At 46.0% G+C, this 13,011-nt stretch overlaps 1 protein-coding gene and 1 long non-coding RNA gene across 8 annotated transcripts in view; one reads left to right on the top strand and one right to left on the bottom strand.

Annotated features, from left to right (window-relative positions):
- Positions 1-3,828: 3,828 nt before the first annotated feature.
- On the bottom strand, positions 3,829-10,171 carry LOC116990176. The gene is made up of 3 exons (XR_004416455.1): positions 10,037-10,171; positions 7,446-7,607; positions 3,829-4,262 (listed from the first exon to the last, which is right to left on the bottom strand). It is a non-coding gene; the product is annotated as an uncharacterized LOC116990176 (long non-coding RNA).
- LOC116990175 (bromodomain-containing protein 2-like) overlaps positions 10,161-13,011 on the top strand; it is a 23,433-nt gene continuing 20,582 nt past the window's right edge. For 2 of the 7 annotated variants that reach the window (XM_033047728.1, XM_033047721.1), the window contains exon 1: positions 11,678-11,791. In XM_033047728.1, coding sequence (XP_032903619.1) covers positions 11,760-11,791 — 32 coding nt within the window. In that variant the 5' untranslated portion in view covers positions 11,678-11,759. Of the gene's footprint in view, positions 10,335-11,671; positions 11,792-13,011 lie in introns of those variants that run through there. The other 5 variants (XM_033047726.1, XM_033047725.1, XM_033047723.1 and 2 more) reach the window with 5 other exon arrangements.

Below are 13,011 nucleotides of genomic sequence, written 5' to 3'. Positions count from 1 at the left end.
CAGAACTGCACCTAGGGTTGAGATTTTTGATTGGAGAAAGGCTAACTTTGAGGAGATGCGAAAGGATTTAAAAGAAGTAAATTGGGACAGTTTGTTTTATGGGAAAGATGTGGAAGAGAAATGGAAGGTTTGTTGCATGCGCATGTTGTTCCATTGTTTAAGAGTACAGAATTTTTATGTCCCTGTTCGGTTGAAAGGAAATAGTAAAAATTGGAAAGAGCCATGGTTTTCAAGGGAAATTGGACACTTGGTTCGGAAAAAGAGAGAGATCTACAATAATTATAGGCAGCATGGAGTAAATGAGGTGCTTGAGGAGTATAAAGAATGTAAAAAGAATCTTAAGAAAGAAATTAGAAAAGCTAAAAGAAGATATGAGGTTGCTTTGGCAAGTAAGGTGAAAGGGTTTCTACAGCTATATTAATAGCAAAAGGATAACGAGGGATAACATTGGTCCATTAGAGAGTCAGAGTGGACAGCTATCTGCAGAGCCAAAAGAGATGGGGGAGATATTGAACAATTTCTTTTCTTCGGTATTCACCAAGGAGAAGGATCTTGAATTATGTGAGGTAAGGGAAACAAGTAGAGTAGCTATGGAAACTATGAGATTCAAAGAAGAGGAAGTACTGACACTTTTGAGAAATATAAAAGTGGATAGGTCTCCAGGTCCGGATAGGATATTCCCTAGGACATTGAGGGAAGCTAGTGTAGAAATAGCAGGGGCTATGACAGAAATATTTCAAATGTCATTAGAAACGGGAATAGTGCCGGAGGATTAGCGTACTGCGCATGTTGTTCCATTGTTTAAAAAGGGGTCTAAGAGTAAACCTAGCAATTATAGACCTGTTAGTTTGACGTCAGTGGTGGGAAAATTAATGGAAAGGATACTTAGAGATAATATATATAAGCATCTGGATAAACAGGGTCTGATTAGGAACAGTCAACATGGATTTGTGCCTGGAAGGTCGTGTTTGACTAATCTTCTTGAATTTTTTGAAGAGGTTACTCGGGAAATTGATGAGGGTAAAGCAGTGGATGTTGTATATATGGACTTCAGTAAGGCCTTTGACAAGGTTCCTCACGGAAGGTTGGTTAAGAAGGTTCAATTGTTGGGTAATAATGGTGGAGTAGCAAGATGGATTCAACAGTGGCTGAATGGGAGATGCCAGAGAGTAATGGTGGATGGTTGTTTGTCAGGTTGGAGGCCAGTGACTAGTGGGGTGCCACAGGGATCTGTGTTGGGTCCACTGTTGTTTGTCATGTACATCAATGATCTGGATGATGGTGTGGTAAATTGGATTAGTAAGTATGCAGATGATACTAAGATAGGTGGGGTTGTGGATAATGAAATAGATTTTCAAAGTCTACAGAGAGATTTATGCCAGTTGGAAGAGTGGGCTGAAAGATGGCAGATGGAGTTTAATACTGATAAGTGTGAGGTGCTACATCTTGGCAGGACAAATCAAAATAGGACGTACATGGTAAATGGTAGGGAATTGAAGAATGCAGGTGAACAGAGGGATCTGGGAATAACTGTGCACAGTTCCCTGAAAGTGGAATCTCATGTAGATATGGTGGTAAAGAAAGCTGTTGGTGTGCTGGCCTTTATAAATCAGAGCATTGAGTATAGAAGTTGGGATGTAATGTTAAAATTGTACAAGGCACTGGTGAGGCCAATTCTGGAGTATGGTGTACAATTTTGGTCGCCTAATTATAGGAAGGACGTCAACAAAATAGAGAGAGTACAGAGGAGATTTACTAGAATGTTGCCTGGGTTTCAGCAACTAAGTTACAGAGAAAGGTTGAACAAGTTAGGGCTTTATTCTTTGGAGCGCAGAAGGTTAAGGGGGGACTTGATAGAGGTCTTTAAAATGATGAGAGGGATAGACAGAGTTGACGTGGATAAGCTTTTCCCACTGGGAGTAGGGAAGATTCAAACAAGGGGACATGACTTGAGAATTAAGGGACAGAAGTTTAGGGGTAACATGAGGGGGAACTTCTTTACTCAGAGAGTGGTGGCTGTGTGGAATGAGCTTCCAGTGAAGGTGGTGGAGGCAGGTTCGTTTTTATCATTTAAAAATAAATTGGATAGTTATATGGACGGGAAAGGAATGGAGGGTTATGGTCTGAGCGCAGGTATATGGGACTAGGGGAGAATACGTGTTCGGCACGGACTAGAAGGGTCGAGATGGCCTGTTTCCGTGCTGTAATTGTTATATGGTTATAAGAGGAGTATTAACAATTTCTCTAAACATGCAATATACTCCATAGATTAGGTATCTAAAAGTTGAGGCGTTTAGTTCAAAGATATAGCATGGAAATATCCCATCGGCACACCCTGTTCACTGTGACGATCGATTACCAGTTCATGCTAGTTCTGGAGTGAATTTGCAATAGATTCTGAAGAAGGGTCCTAATCTGAAACGTCACCTATCATGTCCCCCAGAGATGCTGCCTGACCCATTGTGTTAGTCAAGCACTTTTGATTTTTTTTCATAAACCAGCATCTGCAGTTCCTTGTGTCTGGGTGTTCTATGTTATCTATTTCTATGCTATCTATTTGGCTGAAAACCTGTAAGCAAGGGTCAACATCATCAGGAAACTTGCTAGTTCTATGCTATCCCATTTTCTCAACCACTACCCATACGTTAGGGAAGGTTTACATAGACCAAATAACTTACAAATCCTCATATCTTTGGGACGAGGGAGTAAATCAGTGTACCCAGGGGAATTTCCACGCATTCAAAGGGAGAATGTGCAAACTCCACATAGACAGCACCCAAGATCAGAATCGAAACTGGGTCTTTGGCACTGTGAGGTAACAGCTGTACCAGCTCTGCCATTGCGCTGCCATGTAATGATGTGTGCAGTTGAAAAGACATGATTGCACTGGAGAGAGTGCAGATGAGATTTACCAGGATGTCTATACATTTGTGACAGTGATATCCCCAATCCTCACAGTAGCAATGAAGATGTCATTGGAGCAAGATTCTTCAAGAACACAGAAATCATATAGATCGTAACTCAAGTAAGTAGCAATGCTGTATTTTTGGTGGCATACAGCAGCAACAAGCTACTCTTCAACATTTAGGTGAGTGACATGCCAACTACCTCGTCTAAGAAGTTTGCATATGCAGATGACCTTGCCCTCGCCTACTAGGGAGCTGCCCTTGAGGATATCAGCAGAGTGCTAACCCAAGTCTTGAAGGGGATGGAGGAGTATATCACCTTCTGGCGACTTCGCCCTAACCCATCTATGACAACTGTCACTGCTTTTCACCTCAGCAATCAGCTCGCTAATGCAAAGCTCCAAGTGTTTTTTTGTGGTAAGCCGGTGAAGTATGAAGAATTCCCCAAGGACCTCGGAGTCACCCTGGATCGCACCCTCACCTATCGTGAACGCCTGAAGTGGGTGGCTGAAAACCTGAAAGCAAGGGTCAACATCATCAGGAAACTTGCAGATGTGGGAGGAAAACGGAACACCTGGAGGAAACCCACAGGGAGTTGTGTAATCTCCATAGACAGCACCTGAGATTCGGGTCAAACTCTGATCTCTGGAGCTCTGTCGAGACCCGTCCATCCAAAATGTCACCCATTCCTTCCCTCCAGAAATGCTGCCTGTCCCACTGAGTTATTCCAGCATTTTGTGTCTATCTCACACAACCCTATGAGTTAGCTCCACCATGCATGATTATATTTGAGCTTCTACCTCAGCGCCATTTTTCTAAACTACCCTTCAATTCCCTTTGGAACGCAAGGTCCTTCATTTCAATGCACTGTGGTATCGGGGGATGATGCCGGGTTCAGCAGTGACCACACCGTCACTCGCAGTTGGGTGAACTTACGTGATATATTTTATTTACAGTGGTAAGAAAGTCCAGGACCGCAGATGGATGCTGTCCCTCACCATTAGAGTGCATGTACAACGATGCTGGCATATCTCGGTCTTGTCCCAGCAGCTTACTGGTCAGAAGGAGGTGGCATGACGATCTCAGGCTTCTTCTTGCAGTTCACCCTTGCCTCATGAGGAGGCGCTGGCAGACTCAGGTTTCTTCCTGGCAGCTCAACTATGAGCATGAAGAGGCAACTCAGGCGGTCTCTGAAGTAAGTGTGTGCTCGTGGGCAGATAGAGGTTCTGATGTCTCAGGATTGCTCGGGCCACTTACTCTTTGCCTCAGTACAGGTGCTGAGTGTCTAGGATTTCTTCCCGGCAAACTAGTCTTCATCACATAGTTGCGCTCATGGTCTTGGGTTTGTCTCAGTACCTTGGGACAGAGGGTGCAAAGAGATCAAAAACATATGTAAAATCATGAAGGGTGTAGACAGCTAGATATAGAGAAACTGCTACCACTGGTGGAAGGCAATAGAATGAGGGTTTAGTTTAGTTTATTGTTATTGTCACATGTAACGAGATACAGGGAAAAGCTTTTGTTTGTGTGCGATCCAGTCCAAAAAAAGTAGATACAGGCACTCTCTGACTTATGCAAGTGTCATGTTCCGAGAACCCTTACGTAAATTGGATTTTATGTAAGTCGGGTTCACCGTCTTGCTGAAGGGGAACTCACTGTGGCGCGCAGCCTTCTGGGTAAATACTGCCGCCATTGCCGGCTTGTGGTCTGTCTCGCCATTGGGGCACTTTCTGTGGCGCGTGGCCTTCTGGGTAAGCACCACCACCATTGCTGGCTTGTTTCCGATGAGTGATTGTGCAGAGTTGTGGAAATTACCATCTGCGATGATGACTAAGTACAGATTGGTTACATAAGAGCGATCTTATGTAAGTCACCCATTGTGTAAGTTGGTGAGTGTCTGTACATAAATACAATCAGGCCGTCCACAGTGAAAAAGATAAAGGGTAAAGAGTACAACATTTAGTGTAAAGGTATAACATTGAATATAGACATCAGTCACTGAAAGTAAGCATGCAGGTACAGCATGGAAAAAGCTGGGAAGAAACTGTCCTTGAATCTGGAGGTTTTTGCGTTTTCAAACTTTGGTATCACCTGTCTGATGGAAGAGGGGAGAAGAGGGAGTGTCCGGGATGAGGCTGGTCCTTGATTATGCTGGTGGTCTTGCTGAGCAATATGGTGCAGATGGAGTCGATGGAAGGGAAGCAGGTTTGTGTGCTATATCCACACGTCTCTGCAATTTCTGGTATGTTGGATGGAACTGTTCCTAAAACAGGCCGTGAGGCATCTCAATAACATGTTTTCTGTGGCGCATCTGTAGAAGTTGGTGAGGGTTCATAGAAACATAGAAAATAGGTGCAGGAGTAGGCCATTCGGCCCATCGAGCCTGCACCGCCATTCAAAATAATCATGGCTGATCATCCAACTCAGTATCCTGTAACTGCTTTCTCTCCGTACCCCCTGATCCCTTTACCCACAAGGGCCACATCTGACTCCCTCTTAAATATACCCAATGAACTGGCCTCAACTACATTCTGTGGCAGAGAATTCCAGAGATTCACCACTCTCTGTGTAAAAAAATGTTTTTCTCATCTCAGTCCTAAAAGATCTCCCCTTTATCCTTAAACTGTGACCCTTTGTTCTGGACTTCCCCAACATCGGGAACAATCTTCCTGATTCTAGCATGTCCAACCCCTTAAGAATTTTGTAAGTTTCTATAAGATCCCCCCTCAATCTTCTAAATTATAGCGAGTACAAGCCGAGTCTATCCAGTCATATGAAAGTCCTGACATCCCAGGAATCAGTCTGGTGAACCTTCTCTGTACTCTCTCTCCACATCAACACTCCACCTGTCATTGGAATTTGCTCCACCCAAATTCCCAGCTGATCTATGGACCACTGTGTCCTTAGTTAACCTTGTGTGATGGAGAGTTACGTGGTCAGAGAATTCATGAATGGTGAAGAGATTTTCGTAAGCTTCATCATCCATTGCTCCACTGACAACAATTCATAAAAGTTTGTGTTGGTGAGGGGAGTGTTATGCATTGTTGAAGGAAATGTAGGGTTAAGAGGAACATGGGAGCCCATCTAAAGCACTCAGTTGAAGCTCAAGGCAGTGCACTGGGGGAACATAGTAGTCGACAGAAACCAAAGTTGTCAGCATCCTGCTCTCTGTAGTATGCTGGGAAACAGCTGTGCCTGAACTCCCAGCCAGATGGGCCTTTCCGAGCGGTCCACACCCCCGGGCTGGCCTGCAGTAAAGGGACAGTTTCATTGAACACTGCAGAGGTCATGTAGTGTAAACCTCTGGCCGCCATTCTCCCCTACACTCTACGGGGGACCACTGTTCACGACGTGCTTCATATTCAGCAGCCACATATTCAGAGCGGCACAGGGACGCAGCGGTAGAGCTGCTGCCTTACTGCGCCAGAGACTCGGCTTTGACCCTGACCACGGGTGCTGTTTGTTTGGTGTTTGTGCGTTCTTCCCGTGACCTGCGTGGGTTTTCTTTGAGATCTCCGGTTTCCTCCCATACTCCAAAGACGTGCAAGTTTGTAGGCTAATTGGCTTGATATAGTTGTAAAATTTTCCCTAATGTATGTAGGATAGCGCTAGTGTGTGGAGATTGCTGGTCGGCGTGGACTCAGTGGGCTAAAGGCCATGTTTCCATACCATAGCTCCAAACTAAACTAAACCAAACTAAACAATGGGTGCATGGTGCCATGTACTAGTTTCCAGTACACAAAAGCATAGGGTGATACTCCAACACAATAGTCAGAGTTGTACAGCAAGGAAACAGGCTCTTTAGACAAAATTCTCCATGCCATGCCAACCAAGATGCCTTCCTGAGCATGTCCCGTTTGCTCTCACCCATCTCATCCTTTCCTAATGAAGGAGTGTTGCACTTTTAGATGCCCGGTTAAATTGAGGGCTCATTATGAAAGATTGCATTCCACTCCATGTGGACCTGTGGCAATTTACCCCTGGAGTTCCAGCCAACATCAACCCTCACAAAGTATATCTGAGGAAACATATTATCTGCTTATTGTATGCAAGACTGGCATGTGTAGGAACCTTTAGCAAAATAGCTGCTGGGTTTATATTTATATTTATAAACCCAGCAGCTATTTTGTGTACTTGGGGACTTGCCGAACTTCCTAAGTCTTCTAAGAAAGAAGAGGTGATGGTGTGCTTTCTTAGTTTCGATGAGGCGAGTCTAGTAAGATTCTGCTGATATTTATTCCCAGGAACTTGAAACTTTCAACCATCTCCATTTTAGCACCATCAATGTAGACTGGGATGTGTGTACTGCTTCCCTTTCTGAGGTTAATCACTATTTCCATTGTCTTGCTGACATTGATGGAGAGGTTATTCTTTGGGCACCAAGTAACTTGGTTCTCAATCTCCTCTGTCATTATGCGATATCCGGCCCACTACGTTGGTGTCATCTACAAACTTGTAAATTGAGGTGGTTTAGTATTTGGCTGCACAAGTGTGTGTGTGTATAAGGAATATGGTAGAGGGCTAAGAAATCATCCTTACATTCACCAGTGTTGAATGTCGCTGCAGTGCCATACTCATTCAAGCTGGCCGAAGATTCTCTATGGACCAGTCCACTGACTCCCATCAGTCGCATAGGATGTCATCCATTTCCCCAGACTGGCACGAAACGACTTTCTCTACCGGATCCTCCCATTTCAGTTTCTATTTGTAGACAGGGAGTAGAAGCACAGTTAGATGATCAAATTTCCTGCAATTTGGTCATGGAATGGAACGGTAGGTGCTTTTTATGGATGTGTACCAGTGGTCGAGGGTGTTCTGGGATTCTGAGATTATTTTGGTAGTACACTTGAGGTTGGAATGATTAAATAACTGGCGGTGTTTTGGCTCAAGACTATTTTTTAACGGAGTACAGTTCATTCAGAATAAGCTTAACATCAGCATAGGAAGGAATACAGACTATTGTCAGGATAGCTGAGGTGGATCTTGCCCACAGCAAGTAGTAGGAGTGGCACTTTACTGTTATATATTGCAGATCCGGGGAGCATGAGCTCGCCAGGACAGCCATATCTTGGCACCACGAGGTGTTGATTAGGAAGCAGACCCCTCTGCCTCTAACCTTGCCTGAAGACGCTGTGTGTTCCATCTGGTGAAGGGAGAAACTCTTGGGACAAATGGCACAATCAGACATATCAGGGGTGAGCAATGACTGTGAAAGAGCATGTAGCAGTCTCTCAATTCTCCAACATAGGTTAGTCTGGCTTTAATGGGCAAGAGAGAGTTAGATTTAGCTCTTAGAGCTAAAGGAATCAATGGATATGGGGGAAAACAGGAACGGGGTGCTGATTTTATAAAGATGATCAGCCATGTGCATATTGAATAGTGGTGCTTGCTCAAAGGGCCAAATGGCCTACTCCTGCACCTTTGTTTCTATACTTAAGTTCATCCAGCTTGTTATCTATAGCCTCACATTAGCAAGTAGTATGCTGGGGAAGGAGAGACTTGATTGACAAAAGAACCAAAAATACCTAAAGATTTTTTTAGAAGCACATTTGAGTGGTTTGGGATCTAAAATGTACTGCACTGCAGATTTAAACTGGAGCTGGATATGCTGCTGAAAGAATTTGCAGGGTAACAAAAACCCCCACAAAGTGCTGGAGTAACTCAGCTGGTCAGGTAGCATCACTGGAGGCGTCACCTTTCCTTGCACTCCACAGATGCTGCCTGAGCTGCTGAGTTACTGCAGCACTCTGTTTGTTTTTTTTGTCAGTGCCCAGACATGATGGGCGAAATGGCCTCCCTCCGTGCTGCAACCAATTTGTGGTTCTAACTCTCATTAGAGTCCATCAATTTGAGTACTCTGAAGATAGACGCAAAGTGCATATACCAAAATAACTCAGCGGGGCTGGCAGCTTCTCTGGAGCGTTTTAATGAGTGATGTTTCGGGTCGAGTCTGAAGATCTCAACCCGAAACGTCACCCATACACCCATCTAGGGCAGTACGGTGGCGCAGCAGTAGATTTGTTGCCTTACAGCATCAGAGATACAGGTTGATCCTGAATATGGGTGCCGTCTGTACGGAGTTTGTACATTCTCCCCATGACCAGGTGTGTTTCCTCCAACATTCCGAAGAAGTGTTGGTTTGTAAGTTAATTGGCTTCTGTAAATTACAAATTGTCCCTAGTGTGTGTAGGATAGTGTTAGTGAGCTGGGATCGCTGGTCAGTGCAGACTTGGTGGGCCGAAGGGCCTATTTTCACACTATCTTCTAAACAAAACCATTTGAGTGCTCCGTGTTTTTATTCACATAACTAATGAAGAGGAAGATTCACCAGCAACCATGTCCACTGCTCTCAATCCACATGTACTCTTAATTGTTTTAACATTTTAAAAATAGCACTGGATAGTGATTCTCCCAGTGACTTTAGATCCTAACTTGGTCCCTCAACATGTTTTCAGCTGCAGTTTGTGTGGAGTCGCTGAATGACTTTGGGAAATGAGAAATGGAGGTTTCAAACCATGTGTATATCCTATGCTCGCTGTTATTGATTCATTCAGCAGATGTTAAATGTTAAGCTTGCATATTCTAGGTCATTACAATTTTTTAAATTTTTACTTACTTTACACTTAATTAATCATGCATTAGATTTAACGTTCAGCATATCATTTTCAGTTTGTGTTCTCCTTGGTGGAAAATGTACCTTTTCAGTCCTATCTTTGCTAAACAGTTTTGTTTTGTCAGACATTTTTAGTGCAATATTTTTGGCACTGCGGGTGTTGAATGAGCCACTTTCTGCCTGTGTACAGCGTATGCAAATTGCGCTCAGCTCCACACTGAACGTGTTTTGTGCCTAGCTCTTAACTTTGCAGCAAAAAGGTTGCGTGCATGGCCCGAAACCCTGCTAAACATAGAAACAAAGGTGTGAGAGCAAGTCCATGAGGACAAGGGGAAGGGGAAGGGGGCGAGTGCGCGTGCGCACAGCCCTGCCCGCTCCCTTCCTCCTCTCTCCGCACATGCGCAGTGCGACGCCGAGCCGGACCACGCCGACATTAACCCGAAGCCGCCATCACAGTCGAGACACCCGAGAGGGTTAAAGAACGTGTAAACGCCGCCGCTGCAGACCCGATACTCACGGGAGTCGATGCATCGCGATGTCACTCTTGCATTTCGAGGGAGGAAAGCCGGAAAAAAGCCGGCGGGGGCGAAGGAGAAGTGTTTAAACGGCGGGCGCGCGCCACGTGACGCGCGGCGGCCAATGGGCGGGCGCCTGCGGGGCGAGCGCTGACGTAGCCGGAGATTTTCTTTTGTTAACATTTTGTGGGAAAATGGAGGAAAAAACGCGGCTGAAACCGAGCTGCCGGAGCCGGGCGCGACGCAGGGGACGGGAGAGAAGGCGGCCGAGGCGCAGGCGGCGTCTCCGCGGCGGCGAAGGTGAGGCGAGGGGTTTGATTTCAGGGGCGAAGTTGCCGGCGAGGGGAGGCTGCGGGGGTCATGTGACCGGCGGCAGCCAATCAGCCGTCGAGTTGGCGGCTGCGGCGGCCGTTAGGAAATGGAAGCTTGAGCTGGATTTTTAAACTAAATTCCAAAATCAATCGCCGGTTAAACCGTCCCCCGGCGCAGGCCGACCCCGTCCTAATAAATCCCCCCTTTATTTAAAAACAAAACATATGCAAACAACGGGGTGGGGGGGCAAAAAAAAATAAAAAAATCCCTTCAGGATATTTCAATCTCTTAATTTTAAAACTATCTCTTTTGGCGAGGCTTTAAAATGAAGCCCCCCTTCATTTTAAAGGGGGGCAACGTCGTTAAAGCGGCGTTGTTTGTACAGAGGGGAGGCTGGTTGTCTGGTTTTAATGGGATGTATGTGTTGGGGGGAGGGAAGGAAGATCACCTTCCCCCGCCTTTTGTGACATGGCGGTCGCCCTTGTGTTGTTTTGTTTTAAAGGTGAGAAGGGGGAGAGAGTGAGAGACAAGGGAGCACCATTGCTGAGTTGACCGCTTCCCAAACTGCTTCTTTCTCCCTCCACCTCCCCCGGGGGGGGTGAAGAGTGTGGGCGGGTCGATGACTCTCATCTCCCCTCTTTTATATTCTGCTGTGTAATGGTGCCCAAGATGGCGGGCGGGAGGGAGGAGGCCCGGGCCCCGCTGTGGGAGCCCGGTGGAAAACCTCGGGTTGCCCGCGGGGAGAGTGTTTCATACCCCTTATCACTCTCTCTCTCTCTCTCTCCGGCCTTTTATCTTTCACCCCGACCTGTTATCATCGCCCCTTTGCCTTCCCCACAGCGGGGCAAACTACCCCCCCTCCCCCCCCCCCACCACACACACACGTGATGGCCGCCATCATGTCCTCCATTCCCCACACAGATGGATCTCGCTTGTGTGCTTTGAGGGTCCCGGGACGGTGGCGGCTACTAATAATCCCCTCTCGTATTAGATTTCTCTCTCTCCCCCCGGCCTGCCTATGCTTTTTGCAGCTTCTGCAGCCACCGCCTGGAGAGGCCTGCGTGTTGTGTTTTTTCCCCCCACTGCCCCTGTTGTGTAATGGCCGACTTGTCCTTTCTTCGCCCCCGCCAGCGGCCCGACCGCGTGACTCGGCCGCTCGCGCTTTCCCAATGGCAGCCGGCTGCGCCCTGGGCCCCCGCGCTCACGTGACATTTGGCGGCCAATGGCGGCGCGCGGCGTGGGCCGGGCGGGCGGGCCGGCCGCCGGGCTCGGCCAATCAGGCGCGGCCGCCGGGCAGCGCCGGCTATAAAAAGGCGGGGCTGAGCGCTGCGGCGCCATTTGCTTTTTGCCGAAACCGGGAGAGGTGGAGGGACGTGGAGAGAAGCGAGTGGACGCGCAATCAGGCGGCATCTGATGGAAACGGCCACTCATCCGGGGCTCGACAGGTACGGCAGAGCAGTGCAGACCCTCGGCCGTGTAACGGAAGGAGTATTGAAGAGAATTGCAAGGGCAGACGGGCAGAAAACCCCAGACGCGGAGAGCGTACCCAGGGAGCTGAAGCAGGCCCGGCAGCCGGGGCCGCCATTTTCTGCCATTCACAAACAGTATACATACAGTACATATCCGGGCTGGGATGCAGGGGAGTGCGGTGACTGAACCAGGGCCGATATCATAATCAATAAATTTGTAGGCTTCATTTCGAACACTATTTCTATTTATCTGAAAGGAACCGCCTGTCCAAAAGCATAATATTTCTCCGTTCTGCATGTGTAGTTTTATCAGGTTTTTAGTAACCACATTTCCAAACGTTGGGGCTTTGAGTTATGAATATTTCTGTTCTGCATATTTTATTTACAAAAATGACTGCCTGTTTTTTCGGTCATTTTCCTTATTATGCAATTCTCGGAATATATTGTATTACAGAAGTTCTCAGCTATAGAAGTTCTGTCCCACGTTTGATAGTGTTTTCCAGTTTGAAAGCTGACTTGAAAATAGCCAAAGTAGGGGCAATTTAAATTATTTAATTTAACATTTAATGTTGTCTCCATTCTGCTAGTCCAGTATATGCATTTGTTTAATATTAATCTTGATACACGGCTTTGTGGATTTATTCTAACAACAAATGGGTTCATGTACACAAATTACAGTGATGGGATCAATGAAAGGCAATCTAGTGTGGTGCTGTATCATTGTTCAACTATTTGCACTGTACTGATTATATATTTGTTAAATTAAAAATGATCAAACTGTCATGTCATCCCTTGTTTTTCTTTGGATTTCTTTCAAATTTCAATACTGTTTAAATTGATTATTTGTATTGACTGATGCAGTCTTGTGTAGAGTGTAGTTATAAAGCATTTTTCCCCTGGAGATCAAACTAGATGTTTTTATTGAAGGGAAGAGGGAGGGGCTCTAGGACAAGTAGCCATGTGGAAATGTCTAGTGTCATTGTAGCATAGTGGGCGTGTGCTGGCACATCAAATGTCCTGCTGTGGATACTGTCTCAAGTCTGGACTGCATATATGTCTTGACTGGGGATGTTTTCGTCTTAAAGTCCATATTCGTGGAACTGCTTTTTAAACTGGGTTCAAACATAATGTCAGCATGCTATTTTTTAGAGTAAATAGTTTTCAAAGGCTTTCACCTTTGCTCATCCCCCAAAATA

The sequence above is a fragment of the Amblyraja radiata genome, chromosome 30 (assembly GCF_010909765.2).
Source record: "Amblyraja radiata isolate CabotCenter1 chromosome 30, sAmbRad1.1.pri, whole genome shotgun sequence".
Taxonomy (NCBI): Eukaryota; Metazoa; Chordata; class Chondrichthyes; order Rajiformes; family Rajidae; genus Amblyraja; species Amblyraja radiata.
Note: the sequence above shows the minus strand (reverse complement) of the source record. Positions and strands in the feature narration are given on the sequence as shown.